The sequence below is a fragment of the Haemaphysalis longicornis genome, unplaced genomic scaffold, assembly GCF_048455015.1.
Source record: "Haemaphysalis longicornis isolate Haplotype H1 unplaced genomic scaffold, Haemaphysalis longicornis Haplotype H1 scaffold_1, whole genome shotgun sequence".
Classification (NCBI taxonomy): Eukaryota; Metazoa; Arthropoda; class Arachnida; order Ixodida; family Ixodidae; genus Haemaphysalis; species Haemaphysalis longicornis.
In genome coordinates this window covers 442,748,646-442,770,504 of record NW_027526203.1, presented here as the reverse complement: position 1 = coordinate 442,770,504, position 21,859 = coordinate 442,748,646, and the positions used below count along the sequence as shown (strand labels likewise).

The window sequence follows — 21,859 nt, the reverse complement described above, 5'->3', positions numbered from 1 at the left end:
ATCCGGAGCCCTCCACTACGGCGTGCCTCATCGGCGTTGCGTCGGCGCGTTAAACCCTACAATCAATCAATCAATCAATCAATCAATCAATCAATCAATCGATCGATCAATCAATCAATCAATCAATCAATCAATCAATCAATCAATCAATCAATCAATCAATCAATCAATCAATCAATCAATCAATCAATCAATCGATCGATCGATCGATCGATCGATCGATCAATCAATCAAAAGCGAACACCCGTGTGTTCGAGATTTCGGAGCACTTTGAGGATTCCCAGGTGGTCAAAATCAATCCGGAGCCCTTTACTATTGCGCGCCTCATTGCCTGTGTAGCGTCGGTGCGTTAAACCTCATAATCAGACAATTACTTACGGCTACGGCCCGTGTATTCAGCCGATTTTGCGCCTTCAAAAGAGAGCATTAACGATAGTTAATTCCGCACCTCCCTGCTCACCGTCAAAACCTTTAACCATTCAGTCAGATAATACCACTGCTATATTGCTATGTGATTACAGTTGGGTCACATTACTGCACCAAATTAACCATAACAACTCGCCTTTTTGCGCCACCATTCTTACAAAATCGAGCCTGAATAGTCGTTCTGCGTCTCAAGCCAATAATTTAATTCCGTCAGCCAGCAACGTATAGCGATTGCAGTATATCAGTGTCAAGATTTGAAACGAGCTTCCTTATCCGCTCATCTTTAAATCAACACGTTTTCAAAATCACCGCCTTCGGGAAAGCATATTTTTTCATTTTCCTTTTCCCAAAATGAGACTTTTTTACAATGGGCTCACAGGGCCGGCGCCCTCGCTTTCATATATCGAATTTTTGTCTGTGTGCCTATATTCCCCTAGAACAATTGCTATGTCTTGTATGGGACCAAAACTAGCTGATGGCTAAGGACCCATACATTGCTACTTGTATCTGTTCGCATGAAAGCTGAAAATAAACAATTTCTAATTTAAAAAAATACCTCGGTACCTCCTACAGCGTTTTTTACCTCTCGTCTACAACGTACCTACCTTGGAAGTTAATTAATTCAGTTAAATGAATATAAATAAAGCCACGCAGCGAATAATTTCTAAGGTTCTGATTATGTGGCTTAAGTTTTCATTCGAAGGATTTCAAGGCGAGCACCCCGTGATTATTGGCCATTCAATGTCTTAAATTTTTACTGATATTATTTTTCTTTTGTCAGGCTTCCATGTGGTCCTGACCTTTCCCATGTAGACGTAGAGGAGGACGGTCTGGAAGACGTCCGGCTTTGCGTGCGGCAGCCGGATGGGCGTCGGACTGCCAGGGGGTGCCGGCGTCACAGTCGAGCCCGGGACCTTGCACACCTCGCCCCGCTTCACGTTCTGGAAGTTGCTGCACCTGCGCGGTAGGAGATAAGGCGCGTGAGATACGAACGGTGCCGCCCAAACCTCGGGTTTTTCTTTGTACGCACGGTCACCATCGCAAGTTCCCCGCCTGTGAAACCGGCGAGGTAAAGTCGGAGGCCGCTGAATGGACTATCTTCCATTACTGGTCCTCCTAGCCGCCACGGCGAACTAAGCAGTCAGGGCAGGAAAGATCTCGTTGCCGAAAAATTGCACGAAATATACTTGCCGACCATCCGAACAGAGGGTGTCGGGGTTGCTTCGGCATTAGTTCGGTGCAAGGCCTTATTCCGGCGCCGCGCGCCTGCCGGTATGGTGCTCTGGGTGAGTAGGTTTGTGTATGGTTGCTATTGTCATACTCGCTCTGATTTTTGGGGCTAGTGGTTTAGGCGCGCGAGGGGAAATTTTGAAGTCGACTGCCCTAGTTGCCTGAGGACTTGTCTCTCCGTTTTCAATCTTTCTGACTGACTGACTTTTTGAGCTTCAATTAATTCCATCGTCGTATTACGTAGGTCCAACTGTAAAAACAGGTTTTTTGAGGCGTAGATAGGCATGCCTATAGCCGTTTTCACTGCGGTGCTTATTAGGGTGTCCAGCTCGTTTGTATCTGCCTGGGCGAATCGGTGATAAGGTGTATGGTAGGTTATGCGGCTCATGATTAGAGTCTAACTCACCTCCAACGCTGGAATTCTACCATGCAGCGAGCCATGAGCGGTGGTGGAGGACGAAGGTTACACGCATCAAAGACGCGCTTCAGAAAGCAAACAAAGAATGGCAGAGTAACCCATTTCTTTGATTCCCTCCAGGCAGAAGCCTGCATGAATTGCCAAATACTGCACAAGGCCACGCCGTGGACACGTGGACAGTCAGTCGCGGATCAAGTGCACGCCACTGGTCGGGGGCACACCGCCACAGGCGCCGTACACCAGCTGAACAAGACCGGCAAAGGACGAGTGCTATGCGTGCCCAGAAGGATTGAGCGTAGCCTGCATTCACGAAGTGAAACGTCAGTGCAGTTTTAACCGCAGAGGTCTTTAAGCTTTTAGTTTCGCCGTCCAGTGTTACCGAAAAAAAAATTCAAAGAAAAATACCGAGCGAATGTGAGCTTTTGCCTCGTGAGGGGCGCCCGGTTGGTGAGGTCATTTGTAGGCTTCAAAGGAAATAACGGTAAAATGACTCCTGGCAAACTATACTTGCGACTACATGCTGGGTTGTCATCGGAAACTCAAAAGCGTTTTGTTACGTTTGTGTAAACGTCACTAATGCGGCCACAGCTCGGGATTCGGCGCTGGCCCGCGGTCTGCCGGACATGGGAGGCTGACCACATCGCCGTTCCAGTACCCTTTTGCTTCACTAAACATTTATTGCTCAGTAAAACAATTGAAACCTTACAAATAAGGTATGACAACTTCTATAGATCCTAGAGTCGAAATAAATTACAAAAAAAGAAAAGAAAAAAAGGCAGCGTTACAGCATGTCACCCATGTATCAAGAATTTATAACCTCTTCGTGATCTAAGGAAAAGTTAGACTTAAAATCACTGCAGATTAATAATTAATAAAGGTACATTACAGAAGCCTAAAAAAGTAAAGAAAATTAATTTGTGCGTAATAGCTCGTCAAATATGTGCCATAGCGGGAATAGACATAAACGGGGTTCTCGAAAGACACCGAAATCGTCAATTTTCTCCTGATAGCGTCGACGAAAGTGTTTTTAAAGGGAGTCGAGTGAAACTATACAGAGAAACTAACAAAAATCATTTTGTACACCTACAACTTTTTGTTGAATTTGCAGAACTATAGATAATTGCCTCTTCAAGTGTCCGCCATGCGCGCTCTAGTTGTTTCGACGTTGAGCTGTTTGGTAGCTGAGCCGGTATATCGTGTGCTGCTCTGTGGTTGTGCCGCTTTGTCAGTTATTTTGTCGCCATGCTGTTTAGTCGTTTGCCGTTTTGTTGCCATCTTGTCGCTCTTGTTGCAACAAACGTTATACTTTCTATTTTACGACAAACAACCCAGAGAAAACGTAGGGAGCAAATCCTCTTCTCCCTGCTAAGTTAAAAGGAAAAAAAAAGAAGTCCTATTATAAAGTTTGTCCCTTGGGATTCGTTTACAGCGACGGTCGCGGTTCGTTCCTACCGTGTGGGAGGCGAACGACGTCGATGGCGCCGCATGCGACCCATGCGAACGCCATGCAATAAAGGACAGTCGTAGGCGAGAACTGTGTCGCCATCGACCGCCATACAACCAGCCGCGACATATTTCTCGACTCCAACTGATCTTTATTGCATTGCGCTCGGGGCGGGAGCAAAAGTTGCGCCACTCATCGCTGTCCTCGTGTCCCCGGCGGACGCGCTACTGTCTTTTTTTATATCAAGATATTCGTGCAGTCAACGCACGCTCACGCCAGCTTATAACCAAAGCTATAGAGCGGAATAAGGGCTGGTAATGACCACGTCACTCTACCGTTTGGAACTTCTTTTTTTCTTCTTCTTGCCGCATGCACCATGTGACAGTGACACGTATTAAAACCGCCCCTTAGCCCTACTTTTCCCAAGCCAAGCATCAAGAACCCGTTCTGGGTATTTCAGGAAACAGTTACTGAATTCCCGAGAGCAGAAAAAACAAAAACAAAACAACCGACGCAGAATACTGGCCTCTTCAAGAATGGTGGCGGAGTAAAACGACTGGAAACAGAGTTAATTACAATTTATGTTAAACCAACGGCGAATTGCAAACTTTCACGGACGCGTTACAATTGTGGAGGTGAAGCTAATCATCGTTTGAGGTTACACACCATTTTAGAAAACGTTCCTAAACACGGACATGATCACCGGTATTACAGTTGACACATCGGCGTTTTAGTTGTATCACGCGCCAGGTTTCAGGTGTGACGCCAGTGCATTTGGCGTAAGCTTTAGTGCCGTAACCGTAAACGTATCGTCATCCAGGATGATGTAGAGGTGTGCACGTGCGGGCCACGGCGGGAGGAGAAGATAGAGAAGGGGAGGGAGAAAGATGAAGGGAGGAGGAGCAGCAGGCAGTTAAATGTCGTCAAATTGCCCCACGTCTACAGGTTTACGATGCACTGCTCTGACGGAAATTCTGGCCTTTAAACGCATTTCTTCCAAAATTTAGCCAATTGAAGGGAAACTAGAAACTTTTCCTCAAAAGGAAAAGTAAAAAAAGGAAGAAATGAAAGTGCGGTAAACAGGGGAGGCCGAACAATGAAAAGGGAACGGCTTTCCTCTAAACCGTACGGTATCGGGCAAAGACACGCTTTCAGGGGACTGCGTTTCTCATTGAGCGTTCGTAACAGAGTGCGGCGGCCTACCTTTCTTTGGCGCTCTTATTTCCCTTTCCCGGTGTGCGCTGCCTCGCTCTTTCTCAGAGCTATCTACCGATCCTCCTCCCGCACTGCTGTCGCATTTCCTGGTGCGCAACCCCGGCTCGCGCGACTACAACTTTTTTGAACCACCGATTTTCTGTACCTCACAACGCACGCACGTGCTTGAAACATAGGTATCCAAGGCTTTCGCCTCAAAAATAAAACATTCGCAACTGAATCCAAGCAAATTTAACAACGCCTGTCAATGCATTCGCGTATATTATACAGGGTGTCCCAGCTATCATTCACCAATATGTTAAAAATAGCAATGGCGTTACGCGAAGAAAACCTATAGTGTTTGCAGTACTGTGGAGAAGCGGAGAGTAATTTTTTTCATTAATGAAACCTAATTAATCAATTGTAATTAAATACCTAACTCGAGAAGTACTCTCCTAATCATGAAATTGTTAATGGGGCACTTGTAGGTACCCACGAGAGGCATCTAACTCCGGTATTTTCAGCGATGAACTAATTGCGTAATCATTTGTTCTGACTGATAACCCCCCCCCCCCCCCCCGTAATATAAAAAAAAAATACCACGTGACGGTGCTCCCGCCCGCCTCATAAAGCAGTGCCCTCAAATAAGCTGACTGGACGGTGCTCCCGCCCGAACAGACAACGCGTCACCTTGATAATGGCATGCAAGGAAGGAGCAGCAACAGCAAGTTTCGCGGGGCACGTGTGGCAGATATGATTGGTTGGTTGGTTGGTTGCATCAGACCATGGCACATACCCACGCGGGGGATTGGCCAAGAAGCTTTGTACCTAATCAGGATGTGACTTAATTTATTTTAGATCTCAAAATTTAGAAAAGGAAATACAGAACAATTTTTTAATATGTATAATATGAAAGCAGAGCCAGGAAGGCAAATTAAATAAATGTGAACGCTTAGCTGGCTAGCAGGAAAACCGGCCTGTCGCCGCAAACATAGGAGTGCAGGGCGGACACAACATCCCTGTGGCAGACTCCTAGGGCGGAAGCGCCTAGTGACAGAACCTCGGAAGTAGATAGCGGAAGGTGGAGGCGCCTAAAGGTTGACTCCAGATGCGTGCGTCACATTGGGGAAAAGCTGCGGCAATTAAACAGGAAATGTTCTATATTTTCCAGTTCATCGCAGAAAGGGCATTACGAAGATGGAGCCAGACCAGATTTATAAAGATGGGGGAATTTAATTGGGGAATTTTGCACAGAAGTTTAGTGATTACTACCTCGCATAGCCTTGATTCACAAAACATCGGCTTCCATGCATGACGAAGGTGGCTATAATCTCTAGAAGAGAGAAGGGCGTCTTGCCGATAAGTCTGAAGTAGTTGTAAACGTCTAAATCTCGCCCCTAATAGAAAGTTATCATACCGGCTAAGAGACATACCGGCTAATTGATCAGCCACTTCATTGTATGAGATTCCTGCATGTCCTGGAACCCAGACTAGCCTAACCTCACAAAGCTGATGAGGAACAAATGACCAGAATGTGCGGATAATTGAATAATCTTTTTCGGATGTTAATGCGGAACACACCGAGAGGGAGTCAGAAAGAATAACAACATGTGAAAATCTATGCTGAAGTTTTTGAAGAGCCAAAATCATTGCCAATAATTCCCCCTGAAAAATAGGTGTGTAATCAGTTAACCTAATTGAAAAGGACCAATCGAGGGACTGGGAGAATATCCCGACTCCAGCCTTCTCATCACTTTGCGAGGCATCGGTAGCAATGACGATATGGGAATGAAGGGTTGACAAATGATCCTTCAGCAATCCACTCAGGATTCGGGCCGGCAACATTTTTGCATTATAGGGGAAGATATTATCAGTTTATTTCCACAGATGACACACTAATACAAGGAGGGGGTAGCCGAAAAAGGTCTGCGTGAAGTGGCTGAAGCCATGACTGTACTAGATCCATCTGGGGTCTCTGGAACCGCGGCCACTGAATGCCTTGAAAAAGATCAGGCCTCAGACGGAAAATGAACTGTGCGTCATGCAGTGGAGAGTCAAACAATTTTATAAAGGCTAATACGGTCAATAATTGAAATCTATACTTCAGTGGAGGAAATGGTGCCTGAAGGTGTAAATAGGGTTAGCGGCATATTTTGGTAATCCCAAGCATATTAGCAAAGCCATTCTCTCAAAGATAAATAAAGGATGTAATTTGTACGCCGCACAAACAGAAAATAGAACGCAGCCGAACTCTAATACCGGGCGAACATAACTCCGATATAACATTAACAGTGTGTATACGCAACCCGACTTTGTGGTTACATAGCCTGCGGAGCACGCCTGCAGCTCTTTCTCCTTTAGCAGCAACATGTTTAATATGAGGACGCCATGTAAGCTTGTCATCATAGATTATACCGAGATATTTAATTTCTGTAACTTGAGGGATGGATTGCTGTCGGTACAATAGGCATAATGATATGGGGATGGTAACCGGAAATACCAAAACAGCACATTTTCCCACATTAAGCGATAAATGTAGCCTGCTAAGCCAATTATCTAGGGCGACCAGATAGCTTTGTAATCGTTGACACAAGTCATGAATGTCTCTGCCCGATGAGTAAATAGCAATATCATCGGCATAAACGTAAGGTGATATACCATCCAGATATGGCACAAACTCGGTCGCAATTTCTTTTTTTTTTCTTTTCTTTATTTCATTCTGGCTAACTCAGAGGCAGCCTGTCTGAGGGCATTGCTTTACAAGGTGGGCGGGAGCGCCGTCACGGGGTATTTTTCGTATGTCGCGGGGTTTATCAGTCAGAATAAATGAGTAGGGTCATTCTATGCCAAACGTCTTAGCCGTAAATTCGACCACCACGGATTTGTTCAGTAAAAATTGTGGGCCATCCTCGCATGCCCTACAATGCCCTCTCAAAGTGTTTTTCTAAAAAAAAAATTGTTCCTTTTCTGGCAGCCCTTTTATCTCCAAAGTTTAAAGCAAATTTACGTCTGTAAAAAATTGGCCGCGTATCTGCTCCTTTCGTTGCAAATGTCGTCAAAAGACGATAGTCTTTGTAGACATTTGCCAAGGAAATGCCCCCTTCGCTTTCCCGCTCACCTCTCATGCTGTTCCTGTACCGTCGCGCTCATCCCAAGGTAAACGCACTAAAGGTTTGCGCAAGGCGATTTGAATTTACCGCGTTCCACTGCTACAGGCCGGGTTCCTCGATGCCAGCGCTGCAGTACGGCGGAGACGCGCGTGAATGGAGGCGGCCGACTACAAGGTCTATAGAACCGCGTGGCCGTGCCCCACGTGCGTTCCAAGCAGAACGTGGAACCCAGCTAGTGGAACCTTTCGTTGCTGTTGCCGCGTGATTTTTCATATGCCGCCAGGAGGCGGCGGTTTTCTGCAGTAGATGTAGAATATCATTTGTTATCGAAAAACCAAGCATCCATGAATTTTTTAATAAAGGAACACTGTAAATATCCCTTGTGTACGAATTTCCTGTCTTATATTGGCGTAATGTCTTGTTCTTGTTCAGCAAAGTTGACAAGTATGAACATATAAACCGGGCTTAGACGTTTACATTTAGCTGTGAGTATATAAGACTATTGCGCAATATCAATTTTACTTTGGCCGGGTGGATGAATCGAGTTACAGACAGACAGACATACAAACAGACCAAAATTTTTGGGTTTGAGTAGCCCAAGAAAGACTATCGTCTTTAAAAAACCGTTAAGAAATCACTTCTTTTTCAATCGCCGCCATTTTTGTGAACATATGTTGAGGCCCTGGGCTGCTCTATGCCCCATTTTAAAATATTTTCGCTGTTTTTTGCTGTCATTACGCCATTCAGAAAATACACGGTGTTGAGCATTTTCAAATATTTTTAGCAAACACAAATACATTCTCTGAGCCAATGAAGCAATTGTTTCTGGATTTCGCCATTGTGGACAATCGTTAAAAAATACATTGACAGTGAAAAAAAAAGGAGAAATGTGCCAGAAAACATTTGTCAAATTTGAAAAAATCTCCTTTCTGGCCCATATTCACCCCAAAATTGCGCATTGTTGTGCTCGTAGTAAAAATATCAAATGCAAGGCATTCGCTAGTACAAATGAACGCAGTTTATTTCAGAAAGTTTAATCAGACCAGTTTTTGTGTTAGTAGAGAAAACATTTTTGAATTTGTACACCGACTGCTGTGCTGCTCTTGCGGAGCCCTGAACAGACGAAGAGAGTGCTGCTTTTGGCGACCAACAGCCTTTGAAACTAGCACGAACTCGAACCTACGATTGACACAACTCTGTCTCGTCTGTTCGTTCCAACTGCAGGAAGGGAAGAAAAGGAGGGGTGCTATCTCAACTCCACACGCACACCGGTTCCGTGGAGTGGATGAGAAGAGTTACTGCGCATACATGGCGGCAGCGGCAGCACTCCTCAGCGAGTTATTTAAACGTCGCAGGAGAGGATTCCCTGCTGGGATCGAAACCTTACGAGCTTCATACCCTCAATTTAGTAAAAAGAAATAGCGTTTAATTCCAGCAACCCCAACATCAGTGCTTTATCAGTCCGCTAATTTGAGTTTAAACCCTCCATTACTTCTCTCAACCACATAGACAAATCTAATCTGGGAAAGCTCGAGGTAAAAAAAGTATACCCAAAGGCAGCACAGCTACGCGGCCGTAGGTAGGAGGCGGTGACCTGGGCCTCCTAGCGTGCTCTGGGGGAAACGGTCTGAGGCGAGCCGAAACGACTGGTAGCCACGCAGGGCACTCGTCTAAATCAATGCTCAAGTGCGTTTCCGCGTCTGCGCCCGTGGCCTCGTTGATTATTAAAGGCTTTCGGGTGGGTCATTAGCCCTGTTCGCCGCCCCAATAGGTCGCCCTGATCGATTCCAGCTCCTTGCGCGGCCCTTACGCGCGCGCACTCCCCCCCTCGCCCCACTGCTCGCACAAGAGAGCCGCCGCAACCCGCAGAAAGAAAACGGCCCAACCAGAGCGGAGGGCGACAAACTCGAGCCGTATTAGGGGAAAGTACGTGGGCCCACGGCGCTAATGGCCCCGGCCTGCAATTTAGAGCGGCGTGTTCCTCGGCCTGTTCTCGCTGCGTCAGACCCGTGGTTCCGGAGCACTCGGAATAACCGGGCGACATCGCGCGGCCCTGTTACACTCACGAGTCCAACACGAGTGGCACGATTGCTACAATGCGCACACGTCATGCCAGCAATACGCGCTATATATGTCGATCGGAGTGCACGTATTGGTGGACGGTGTTCGCAGTTTTCTCGTGCAAAATCACCTGCTGCCGTTCTGCATGTAGAAAGGTAGGCCCCGAATCGACACGGTCGTTGGCTGCACCGATGTCAATAATGTGTTGTTGTTGTTGTTGTTGTTGTTGTTGTTCCTTTGTATATTGGCGCATACCCAATCAGGGGATCGGCCAAACATCAGTCGTTAATTCGAATGAGATTCAAAGAAAATTAGAAAATTAGAATGATTCAAAGAAAATTATAAAAATTTGGAAGCTTTTCTTTTTCTTGTGTTGGAGGAATTGAGTTTGGAATTTGGTTAATATTGAAACAAAAAAAACGATATAAGTAAATAAATAATTAAATAAAGAAAAATAAGAAGAGGAAGAAGAAGAAGGAGGGAGAGGAGGAGAATAAAAAAAAATCAGAAATGGATGCTTTTGGAGGGCTCAGGTGAGGAGCCAGAACAAGATACGAATTAGGTTGTAAATCTTTTGGAATTTTCTATGAAGCGCAGAAGAGCAGAACAAACATCCCGGCGGCAATATCCCGTTTCTGAAGCCCCAAATGATAAAAGAGCCGGCACTGATAATACCAACCCCAGGCGATGAAGCGGCACTTCAAGGAGTTGACGTCTGAGGCTTGAAAATCGCCGACATGACAAAAGGAAATGGTCGACAGACTCTTCTTCATTACAGTAACTGCACATGGCAGTCTGCGCCAGACGAGACCTGTGGAGGTATCTGTTCAACTGGGGCACACGACATCGAAGGCTCGTTACAATCGCCTCCAGGTCGCGTGAGGGGCACCAATTCGGATTCCAGGAGAATTTTAAATGAGAAAAATCTCGCATTGACAATAAGACTGATTCGTGCTGCCCTTGCAGCTTCAACAATCTACGGAATCTTACAGCGGCTTATAAAGGCGTTGTCTCAATGACATCGACAACAGGCCCGGAGAGTGCTACCCTTGCCAGGGAATCTGCGGTTTCATTAAAGGTGATTCCCGCATGCCCAGGGACCCAAAGAAGGTCAATTTCAGTAATATGAGGTGGTAGAAGGGATCGAAACGTCCGTAGAAGGTGGAGACGGGTTTTTCTTTTTTTTTTGTCGCATCTCACGCAACGGCTGTCGAAAATGACGTTGGTTACAAACTAAGCCGGAAAGAGCACAAGACGCCAGTGGGGAATGACCAACCGTTTTGCATTTCCACATTTTCTAACACTTGCGCAGGAACATATGTATATACTGTCACGGTGAAAGAACAGATCAAGGCCAGAAGAACGAACATGAAAGAGGAAGTATTTAGGTGAACTGGTGACAGATGCCTTGACGCAGTCGCACAAACAACATGCGCTCACGTAGGGGACCAGTCATCGCCTTCTTCAGGGCTTAGGGGGTTGATGATAATGCTTGCCATTCCTATGACGATGACGAGGATGGTGGAGGGCCAAGCAAGAACGGCGCACACCCGCTTCGTACGGTTGCCACTGCGTCGGCACCATCTGCGCTCCGGCACGGATTACGCATGTAACAATACAGTGAGCAGGTATGGGCGCGTGTAGTTTATTTGTTTCTTCCCCAGCTTCGCGTGCATCCCCTGCACTGCAGGAGGATGGTCGGAGAACCTAAGCGTTCCACACCAGAGGAAACTTTGTTGTGAGACTTGCGCTACAATGTTCTTAGCGTGAGATACACTTGCCGAGGTTGATCAGTTGCGCGTAGCTCCCGGAGAGCCGTGCTGCGCATGCGCGAGGAGCAGTGACGTCTCACGGCGCACACCTGGCGCGCCGGAGCCACCGCCGCGGCGACTGGATTGAATTAGATTGAACTGGATTGGATTGGATTGACTTGGATTAAATTGTATTGCATTATATTGCATTGGAAATCGGTTTATCAGCAGCAAGCATGATAATCAGCTAATCCTAGACAACCAAAAAACCTAAGAATAACCGGCTGAACCTTGGCTCACGCTACGTATATCTTGGCATAGCCGGGCTAAGCCACTTCTAATTTTTTTAAGTGCGAATGCACTTCTTAAGCGACCCTGAACCTGCGTCCACCGGCGATGTCCGCGCTCGTGCGAATGCACATGGCACATACCCACGTGGGGGATTGGCCAGGAATCTCCTCGTCTTCCTTAGCAACGGGGGGAGATGGGCGCGCGCTGCCTGGCCGCTGACATGGCACATACCCACGTGGGGGATTGGCCAAGAATCGGGCGTGAGAAGGGCTAATGCACCTGCTTAAAGGAGTACTGACACGAAATTTCAAAGCTGAGATCCGCTCTAGCAATCAAGTACAACGACAACACAAATAGGTGTTTGTGAATAAATGCATCTTTCTTTCTTTGTAGTGTGTGTGTGTGTGTGTGTGTGTGTGTGTGTGTGTGTGTGTGTGTGTGTGTGTGTGTGTGTGATCTCTCTTTCGCGAACATTACCGAACCGCGCAAATTCAACTCGTGCATTCGCACTTTCACATTCTTCCCCTCGGGGAAATGCGGGGAATTTTTATGACAGTGCGTGGGAAGAATTATTACATGCTTACCGATTATGCCCGGTAGAGAGTCGTGATGTTTTAGCGACACTGCCTTAACTAAAGTATTTTTCGCAACTATCTGCACCAATACATTTATTTTTGTAGATGTAATGCTGCCGACGATTGCAGCGCCATGCTTAAGTAAGCTACTGTTTAAAACGTACTCACAGAATTTCTCATTGATCGCTAATAGCGGATCTCTGAAGACGCACGCTTTTGTTTGACAGGCAGGTCGTTCAACCAGTGTAAGGCGCTTCAATTTACACCATAAAATATCCATTGTAGCGTATATTTTTAATGATCGGTGCACAGAGGTGACTAGATCTTCATTTACCACTATGGTGCGTCAACGTTTGTTTTAAATGGGCCTCAGATTCTGTTTGTGATGAAAAACGGTGGCGTAAGGCCATGCTCACCGTCGCATGTACGTACGACGATTTGGTACGCCTGTCAAGCTCCAGCCTTGAGGCACTGTGGTCGCCATGCTGATATCGCAATGGCATTGCTTGCATGAAATAAACATCTGTAATAAAGGCGACGTTACAGAAGTGACACAATTAGCAAATTATGAAGCGTTTTGCCAAGCTGTTGGCGCTCGAAGCAAAATGTCAACTTTCCAAAGATGCGTTTTACAAAATAATAAAAAGTGGGTTAAGCGGTATTTTCTACTAGTATTTCATAAACAAATATATAAGTTCTTTTTTCTTGTGGGGGGGGGGGGGGGGGGGGGGGGGCGAGGGGGGTGCATACTACGGCTTGGACGCGCTGCACTTGTAACGATCTGGCGGCCGCTTTGTTCGTTAAAACTGCTTCGCCTCACTAGGACTCGCAATGGGGAAAAGCACGCTCTACAGGAGATCTCGCTTCTTTCAGTGGCGTCGTCGGCTTAGTTTCAGCGTAAGTTAACTGCGTGTATTTTCATCCGCCGTAGCACCACCTTCAAAATTTGACATCATTAAAAGACCATTGTTATGAAACTTTCATTGTAAAGTAGTTTATGAGAAGTTAGGGCAGAATAATAGAATACCAGAATAATAGGCAGAATAATAGGGGCACAGCTGCCGCTTTTTACGAAATTTCAATTGGCAAAACTCATTGGAATGCGGTTTGTACGTATATATGTGTTGTGCTTACTGCAGCTACATATATACGTACAGCAATATCGTATGTATGTATTCAAGTACGATGCATGTATGCACGCACGCACGTTTGTTGCATGTATGTATGTGTATGCATGTATGTATGCATGCATGCAAGTATGTATGTATGTACGTATGTGTATGTATGTATATGATGTATGTACATGTATGTATGTATGCATGTAGCTTTGTATGTGTGTATGTATGTATGCATGTATGTATGCATGCATGTATGTACGTACGTATGTGTGTGTATGTATGTATGTATGTATGTATGTATGTATGTATGTATGTATGTATGTATGTATGTACGTATGTATGTATGTATGTATGTATGTATGTATGTATGTGTATGTATGCATGCAAGTATGTGTGTATTATATGTATGTATACATGTATATATTTATGTGCGTGCATAAATACAGGACCAGTCGGCATCACAGCCTCAAGATGAGCATGTTTTTCAGTGAAGCGCCTCAAGATCGCCAGCATATCGTCAACTACTCTCTAAGCTACTCTCAGATTCTTTTTAAATTGCGTCTATCCAAAATTATTTTCTTCTCTAATTAACCAGTTTTAGGGTATGCGCTGTGTAACAGAACGCCAATATCTTTGTTAAATCCTCCGTAGGACATTCGCCACGCTTCTAGCCCGTGCAGGACAGTAAAAAAAGATGACGACAAAGATACAAGCACCAAGTCACTGACGCCGTGTTCGTTGGTGTGGATGATAATAAAGTAAAGCAGTGGCTATAACCCATTTGGCAAAGACTGCTAGGGTCGAGCCGAAATTAAGCCTTAGGTGCCCCATTGCACGAAGAAGCGTAGTTGTTCCAGCTCTCCGGTCAAGAAAATAACCGCCGCTGCACAAAAGAGAAAATGAAAAAGCACATGTGTGACCTGATGTGATTTGAGCCCGGGTCACCATAGCAGCAGCACTGGGCTGTGCCAACTGTGCTATCTCCGCACGTTCCCAGCGTTCAACAAGACTTCTTGTTGTTTTTGTCGGTGTTAATCCTGTCTTCGTGACACATACACACTTGACGGATCCCACAGGGATCGGAAGCTTTGAGGGCCTATGTTCCCGCTTCACAAAATTCACAATACTACAAATAGGAAGCGTTGAAGTTGTACAATATAGCGTGAGCGTAACACGGGAACGCGATCGCACGTGAGTAGTACTGGTGCACACCAGGCGCACAGAACAATCATTGCAGAAGAGCTGTGCCATGTGCCGGTCTTCTGATTGATGTGATTCTCGCCATAATACAAAGAAACAAAAGCGAAGAAAGAGACGTACACACTGTGCAACAGAAAAGAAGCCGGTTGAAGTAATTCGCGGTAAAAGACAAAGAAATGAAATCGAAGAAAGAGATGCAATTACGTATACAGAGTTATGTGCCCCGAGGAATTTTTGCTCTTAAAACTCTTTACCGTCAAAATCCTACAAAGTTATGGATAGGGTTTTATGGATAGTGTTCTATTGAACCGAACAAACAAATTTTTAACCAAGTCTAATATTTTGAGTCCTCGGCAGGTGCCAGGATGCCTAATATGGTCCGAGCACCTAGGTTTAGACAGCCGCCTGTACGTGGCTCGTCGCTGTAGTGGTCGCACTCCTCATAACATTGGCCGTTGCTAAGTTTATGATAGCGTTTAACAGGGCATTCGTTGCAAAAGCTCCTCCGATATTTTTACCAGATTATAATACTTATTGGGTTGAAATTCGTTTGACGAGTCATGAATTGTTGATTGCCCAGCGCGGAATCACGTTTTGAAATTACAATCAATCGCGAGGTTTATGTCCAGGCCCTGTTCAACCTTTAGTTTTGCTTAATGTGTACCTTATGGAAATTAACCCCCTTTTGGGAGTACAATGATATTTCTGCGGCAATGATTCAGCCTTTTTCGTTATCAACCCATATCTATTCCTTGTTCCCGTCGCTTTTTAGTTCTCAAGTGTAGAAACATGGCTGGCCGGCCCCTGCCTCTCTAAAATTCAGCAAGAGTGCTTTATTTTTGTTTCCCCGGTTCAAGAACAAACACTGATTTGTCTGCCATACAGGACAAAACTCCAGATTGGCCCTCTCAGATACCAAGGAGTGCTGTATGAGAGCTATCTTGATTGGCGCCTTCATATTGACTTTAGTCCGGCCAAAACGCAGAGAGAAGGCTGTCACTTTGAAATGGGTTTTCGTAATAAGCGGTGAGGCATGTGTAGGGTCATTCTTCCAATGAGCAATACGGTTACCCCATTCTGGAATTCGGCTGAGGCCTTTTTATTGGATGCCCGTATTCAAAAATCAGCCCATCGGTTAGTTTGGAAGGACCGGTTCGCGGTTGAGTTTAAGTTTACCCAACTAAGTCTCCGTTCATGCGCAGTACACGGGGGCCCATGTCCTTAGTTTGATTGCCTGCTTCCAGATACTGCCAGCAGAGGCACACCTTAGAAGAATGAAATCGCCTATTTCTGGTTCGCAAACGCTATTTGTTCATCCCCCACGGTGCCCCTTTGCCCATCAGTGGCCTAGGCTCATACGTCCGCAGGTGGTGTTGGTTCAGCCTTTGCTTGCTGCATTGAATATCGCTCTACTGTCTGTTCCCGCTTTTTACTGGGTTTTAGATAGTTGATATTGAATGTGGCGATATTTCCCCCTCAAAGATATAAGTACTTACCGGGGAGGATGCTATCTGAACTTTTGAGTAGCTTCCGTCTGAGGTTGTTCTGGCCACCGATGCTTTGCTTCGACAAACTAGGGCTAGTACGGGAATCTTTTCCCCGGCGCTTGAACGGTTGTTTTCTTTGCGCCGTCGAAATTTCACATCAGTCTTTGTGCCAGACCTCTTAGCAGTCACTCTAGTCCTTCGAAAGCTCAGTGAGAACTGCTCACAGATACTCATTTGTACCCATTCACTTCCTGTGTGCTGTGCTTACACCTCTTCCCAGATCCTGCCCGTGCTCATACTAGCTCACGCATGAGGAATTCGCCTCGTCTGGGTCGCAGGGCACTGTGGTTTCCAAATTCACGAAGCCGCAACCTGTGGTAGACCCTGTCCCTCCGGAAGCCCCCGTGATTTCCACTAGGTTTCAGAAGTACAGGCCTTCGAGACGCCCGAACGCGACACCTCCGAGGCACAGGGCTCCATTCTGTGGGACCCCCAGATCTCACGCGTTGGATATGGGGACCCAAGCACCCATCTCCTTTTGGATTTTCGCGTGTTACGAGTGCAGTGGTGTACATATGAAAACTTTTATTATGCTGTAGGGCAATCTCTCGCAAAGAAAAAAAAAGTTCTCTAAGAAGCTTTCCCGCAGACACCACCTGTGGGTTGTGGAGGTGTCACTCCACTCAATGTTTACAGTGGCGAGATCACACTGACCAGCTTTCGCCGCAGAGTAAGCAACTAAAATTATTATCTACACCGTTACACAAAGGGCCGTCGACCGCACGCGCAAACGATGCTCTCATTCGGCGGCTGGGTCTTCCTAGTCATTATCCAATATATCAACATTTGAGGCATTTCGGCTTGGATGTTTTTCGCCCCCTTGACTTTTTCTGTGAATCCCTTCGTTCACCCTCTTAATAAAACTGATTTTCTTTATTATTCATTTTCCAGAACACGTAATTTGACAATATTTTTCTAAAGATGCTCGTTACTTATTGTCACATCAGTATTTACCTTTTTTTCACGCGCCTTTCTAATAATATTTTCTCCCTTTGTCTTCCACGTAGTTCTATATTTACCCCTCCTTCCCAATAAGGTCTTAGCCCTTCTTGGCCAATCCCCTTGAGTGGGTACGGTCCATTGTTACGATGGCATTACCAACCAACCTCGAGCGCTCGAGGGCTCGACCACCGCGCTCACGAGCTCACGTTCCGAACGAGGCATCAGACATGAAGAAAGCCCCGCTTCGTCCCTCCCAGGGCGCTCAGGCTGGCGGATCGAAACCTCGCGGGACAAAGGCGTCTCCTGAGGTGGGTGGAACGGAAGACGTCAAACAACACAAGGCAAGCATGGGAGCCCGAGGGGAGACCGCCGCTGCCAAGGTCGGGGCAGGTGCGTACTCCCCGCCTTGCACCCGCTCGCAGCGGGCCCGGTTTGAGCTGCAGAAGGAAAACTACCAGCATCTTCCACCCCCTCGGAGGTCATGCGTGTTCCCATCCCGCTATGACAGTCTCGTGAAGAGCATGGAAGAGCTTCGACTCGGCCGGGCGAGCCTGCCCGCTTTTGTCAAGAAAGCCTCGAGCGCCAACGAGGAGCCTCGCCTGTCACACGACCCGAAGAAGGACGCCAAGGGCGAGTTTCGGAAGCCAGAGCCCCCCAACAAGAAAACCAAGGGCCCGCTTGCCAAGACGCAAGACCTAAACAAAAAAGCCGTGGACCCTGAATCAAGCAAGCTCCCTGAACCAAGCAAGAGCGGCAAGCCGCTGATGAAGACTCCTGATGCCAAGGCGAAGAACAAGAAGAAGGGTGGCGAAGGAACGAAGGAGAAATGAAACGGAGCCGGTTTCATCTCATGGACTTTCCAAGAAAAAAAATTTTTCCCGCCCTCGACACCTACGCGACCCGCACAACTTTTTCTTTTCTTTTCTTGCTCTTTTCTTGTCTAGAAAAACTGTGAGGACCTTCCAACCTTGTGCTCTATTCCTGTGTTTTTCTGTGTACTTTTCTTCCATGTCTGTCATTTCCACCTCTTCTTTTTCAGTAAATAAAGTTGTTCCTACCCCAAAAATATCTCTAATTTTAACTATCGTGCCGCGTACGGTTAATTGACGGAAACGGTACAGATTATTTAGAATGGGAGTGTAAAGCCTTATTCGCTCACCTATAGGTTCGCCACCGGAAAGGAAAGTCCCGGTGCATCAGGCCGCTCGAGTGAGCACGCGCCAGCGGGAAAACGTAACGTCCCAGTGCCTGCTGTTGGCCGTCACAGTCAAAGCAATCCGCCTGGTGAAATAGGCCTAGAATACGAGCGTGTTTTCGAGGCAGGAATAATGTTAATGGCACAAAGGAGTTCCGCCCCGCAAGAACCGCCAACGGCGCCACCTCCTGCTCGGTACGGTGACGGCCTATTTTACCAGACAGTCACTGACAGGTGGTGGGAGGGGGCGTATCTCGAGGCTTTGCGTCGTTGTAGTACGGACCAGGCTAAGGGGGCATGTCACGTGCTAACCAAACCGAAGAGGAGCGGCGGGATCTTCAACGTCTAGCTGGCAGGGACACTCGGCTAGGCCAACAGTGTCTGCAGTATGCATTCCATTTTTAGAATAAAGTGTATACATGGGTGAATAAAATGACATATGTGCCTTTAATCACACACAGAGTTGGTGAAGTGAAGCAAAGACCGCACGTTTCACGTGAGCAACACAATTGCCTAGCAATTTGCCATTTTTTTCTTTACGCCTACTGTTAACGCGCAACATGAACAAAAGCGTAGTTCTGAATATCACTACACAAAAGGGCGCGTGTTTTTTTTTTTTGTAGCTACTTGTAATGTAAGCTTTCCCCAATGCAGCATATTTGGAAAAATGCCATTCGTTTTTTATGCACACTAACTGGCTGAACCAACGCAGTGATATGCGGCTACGAAGTTTTCCTATTTCAACGACTGCACTTGTTCTAAAGGAAAGAAGAAAAAAAGCGAACTGGTGGACAACAGCCTGTATATAAAATCATGCGCTAGTTAGCACTTCATACAGCAACTATTGTGGCATCGTGGCAAGTTCAATAAAACGTACGTTCAGGTGCTAACGTTCACCGACATTGCGTCTTTGCCTACGCGTAACAGAGAGAAAAAGTGAAAGCAGAATAGATTGATCCGGCTGCCTTGTATTTGGAAGGCGCGGGACATACTGAGCTCAAGCTGAATGAACTTTATTGTGGAGACTTGTACAGAGCCTTGGTTCTTCTTCTGCAGGTTTTACGACAAGGAAGCTTCGCGAGGTTTGATGATCGCCTCAAACTTCTTCACCAGGCCACGGCGAGGGACACTTGCCTCCTTCATGGGCGTAGCTAGAAATTTTGTTCGGGAGAGGGAGGAACTGAGATTGCACGTCGAGCTCCTCCATATGATTTTTCAAGGGATTAAAATATGAATAATAAATACATAACTAGTAAGTGATAATATACGTAACTATTGACTGCAGTTTATAACTATTAACTGGATATACGTAGCTATTAACTCCCAAAAACAAGGAAAATAAGATATTTCACAAAATATTATTCGCATGTTTGATAATTGCTGCAGAATTGCTATCACTGCTTGCAACGTTCTGCTTAGGCTGCATTGAAAAAAAAAAGCCACTTAAAGAAATATAGAAATGTAGAACAAATATAAACATACATGCTTAACAAACATGGAAGCAAAAAAAAATGGAAGTAAACATCTAATTAATGGAAAACTATCAAAGCACGGAGGGGATATTATAAACGTGAAAAGCATGAAACGAACAACTTGTGGGTGGTCGTTTTATTTTATTGTTGCTTCGTCATCCAAGATTTTTTTTTAAATTTTGCACGCATTGGTCGGTTAGGGACAAATCTTAACTCTGTTTTTTATGCCAATATATTGTGTAGGAGTAGCTTGTACTGCGGCTAATTGCACCAAAATCGCTCATACAAAAAACAAGTCAACATGTACAATTGTGGTAAGAAAAGCGAGATATTTTGGTCAGGGCAACAAATGTGCCACTGGCAGCAAAGTGTACATTTATACAGAAAGCCCGTAGTACATGGTGCGGATTTACTTGCGAATTCGCTGCTGGGCCGCTGCCCGTGCGGCAAAACGAAAAATTTTCGTAGCTGTGGCAATAGATAGTTTTGCCGCACGAGCGGCGCCACAGCAGCAAATTCGAAGCAGATTCGCAACGTGTAAACGGGGGAGATGAATTTCGAAGTCGTAGCGCACTGGTTATCGGAGGTGGCTGTAGTTGTATGGACGTACTGAAGCAGCCAGGCCTGCCGCTTCGCCTGCGAATCTCCCCTAGTTTGTTCTGAGCAGCAACACTGCGTCGCGTTGCGGAGGGCGAGTTCGGAGAACACCCCGTGGATGAAGAAATTCAATAGGAGTTAAGCACCCCAGGAGGGAAACGGTCCACCAAGGGAGAGTAGGTGCACTTTCCGGACAGGATTTTTGGGCTTCTAGACAAAATCCTAGTATGATTTCCGGTGCAGATGGTTACTTTGGTCGCGGTGCATGACAGCGCGACAAAATTTCGGGAAAGGGGGGGGGGCTCAATTCCCACAAGCCCCTCCCCACGCCCTTGGCCTCCTGTAGCGAATTGTGATTAACGGCGTGGAAGGCAACTTCTGGTAGTTTTTAACAATGCGAGCGGCTGAAGCCATTGTAGCGACACCCTTGCCATCGTCCCCATCAGCACCACGATAATTATCAGTGGACTGGACTGGCACGTGAGCAGTTCCACGCGAGAGTTGGAACGCGACACAGCAGCTGGGCGGCCCCTCGTTCTGGCCCGCTTATGGTCAAAAGATCCGAAGAGTCAAAAGGTCCAAAGAGTCAAAAGATCCAATAATCACGTGACAGCCGAGTCAAAAGATCCAACTGGTCAAAAGGTCCAATGTGGGTCAAAAGGTCCAAAGAGTCAGAAGATCCAATGAGTCAAAAGGTCCAAAGCGAGTCAAAAGGTCCAACGAGTCAGGAGATCCATGGGGTCAAAAGGTCCAATAATTCCCAAACCGCGTCAGAAGGTCCGGCGAATTATGAGAACCTTCGGAGCCATGGCTAGGGTGTGCAACTTATAGACTGCGTCATTTTATTGTATTTTTAGTGTTATTTTCGCTCCCATACTTGAACTTTCACTTCTAAATGTAGAAGTTATGCACTTGGCGCGTCGAATGAAGCCGTGGCTAATTTGAACGTTATGAACAACACCATTCATCAAGCTTGTTTTTATTTCTGATTATTTTCTTAGGTTGTTCTCGTTTCTCGCTCCTCTGTCAATTGATACTATTACATTAGAATATTTTGGTAGTTATTGCTTATGTAGAATGTGAGCTTCAGCGATGTCGACGAGCCACGACCACATGTCGCTCATGTGCGGCTACGTTGCGCTGACTTGTATGATCGTTGCTGAAAATATTCCGGACTCTTGCATCTCGTTTATCAAAGTCAATATCCATCAAATAAATGACCATTATATGGCTCATGATTATACACCCACAAAAAATCAAGAGTTCGAATATCAGTGCTACATTGCTA

At 46.1% G+C, this 21,859-nt stretch overlaps 1 protein-coding gene across 1 annotated transcript in view; it reads right to left on the bottom strand.

The window, feature by feature from the left end:
- LOC144155857 (kelch-like protein 20) overlaps positions 1-21,859 on the bottom strand; it is a 203,971-nt gene that overhangs the window by 24,263 nt on the left and 157,849 nt on the right. Inside the window, exon 3 of the mRNA XM_077687536.1 lies at positions 1,227-1,383. Coding sequence (XP_077543662.1) covers positions 1,227-1,383 — 157 coding nt within the window. The remainder of the gene's footprint in view (positions 1-1,226; positions 1,384-21,859) is intronic.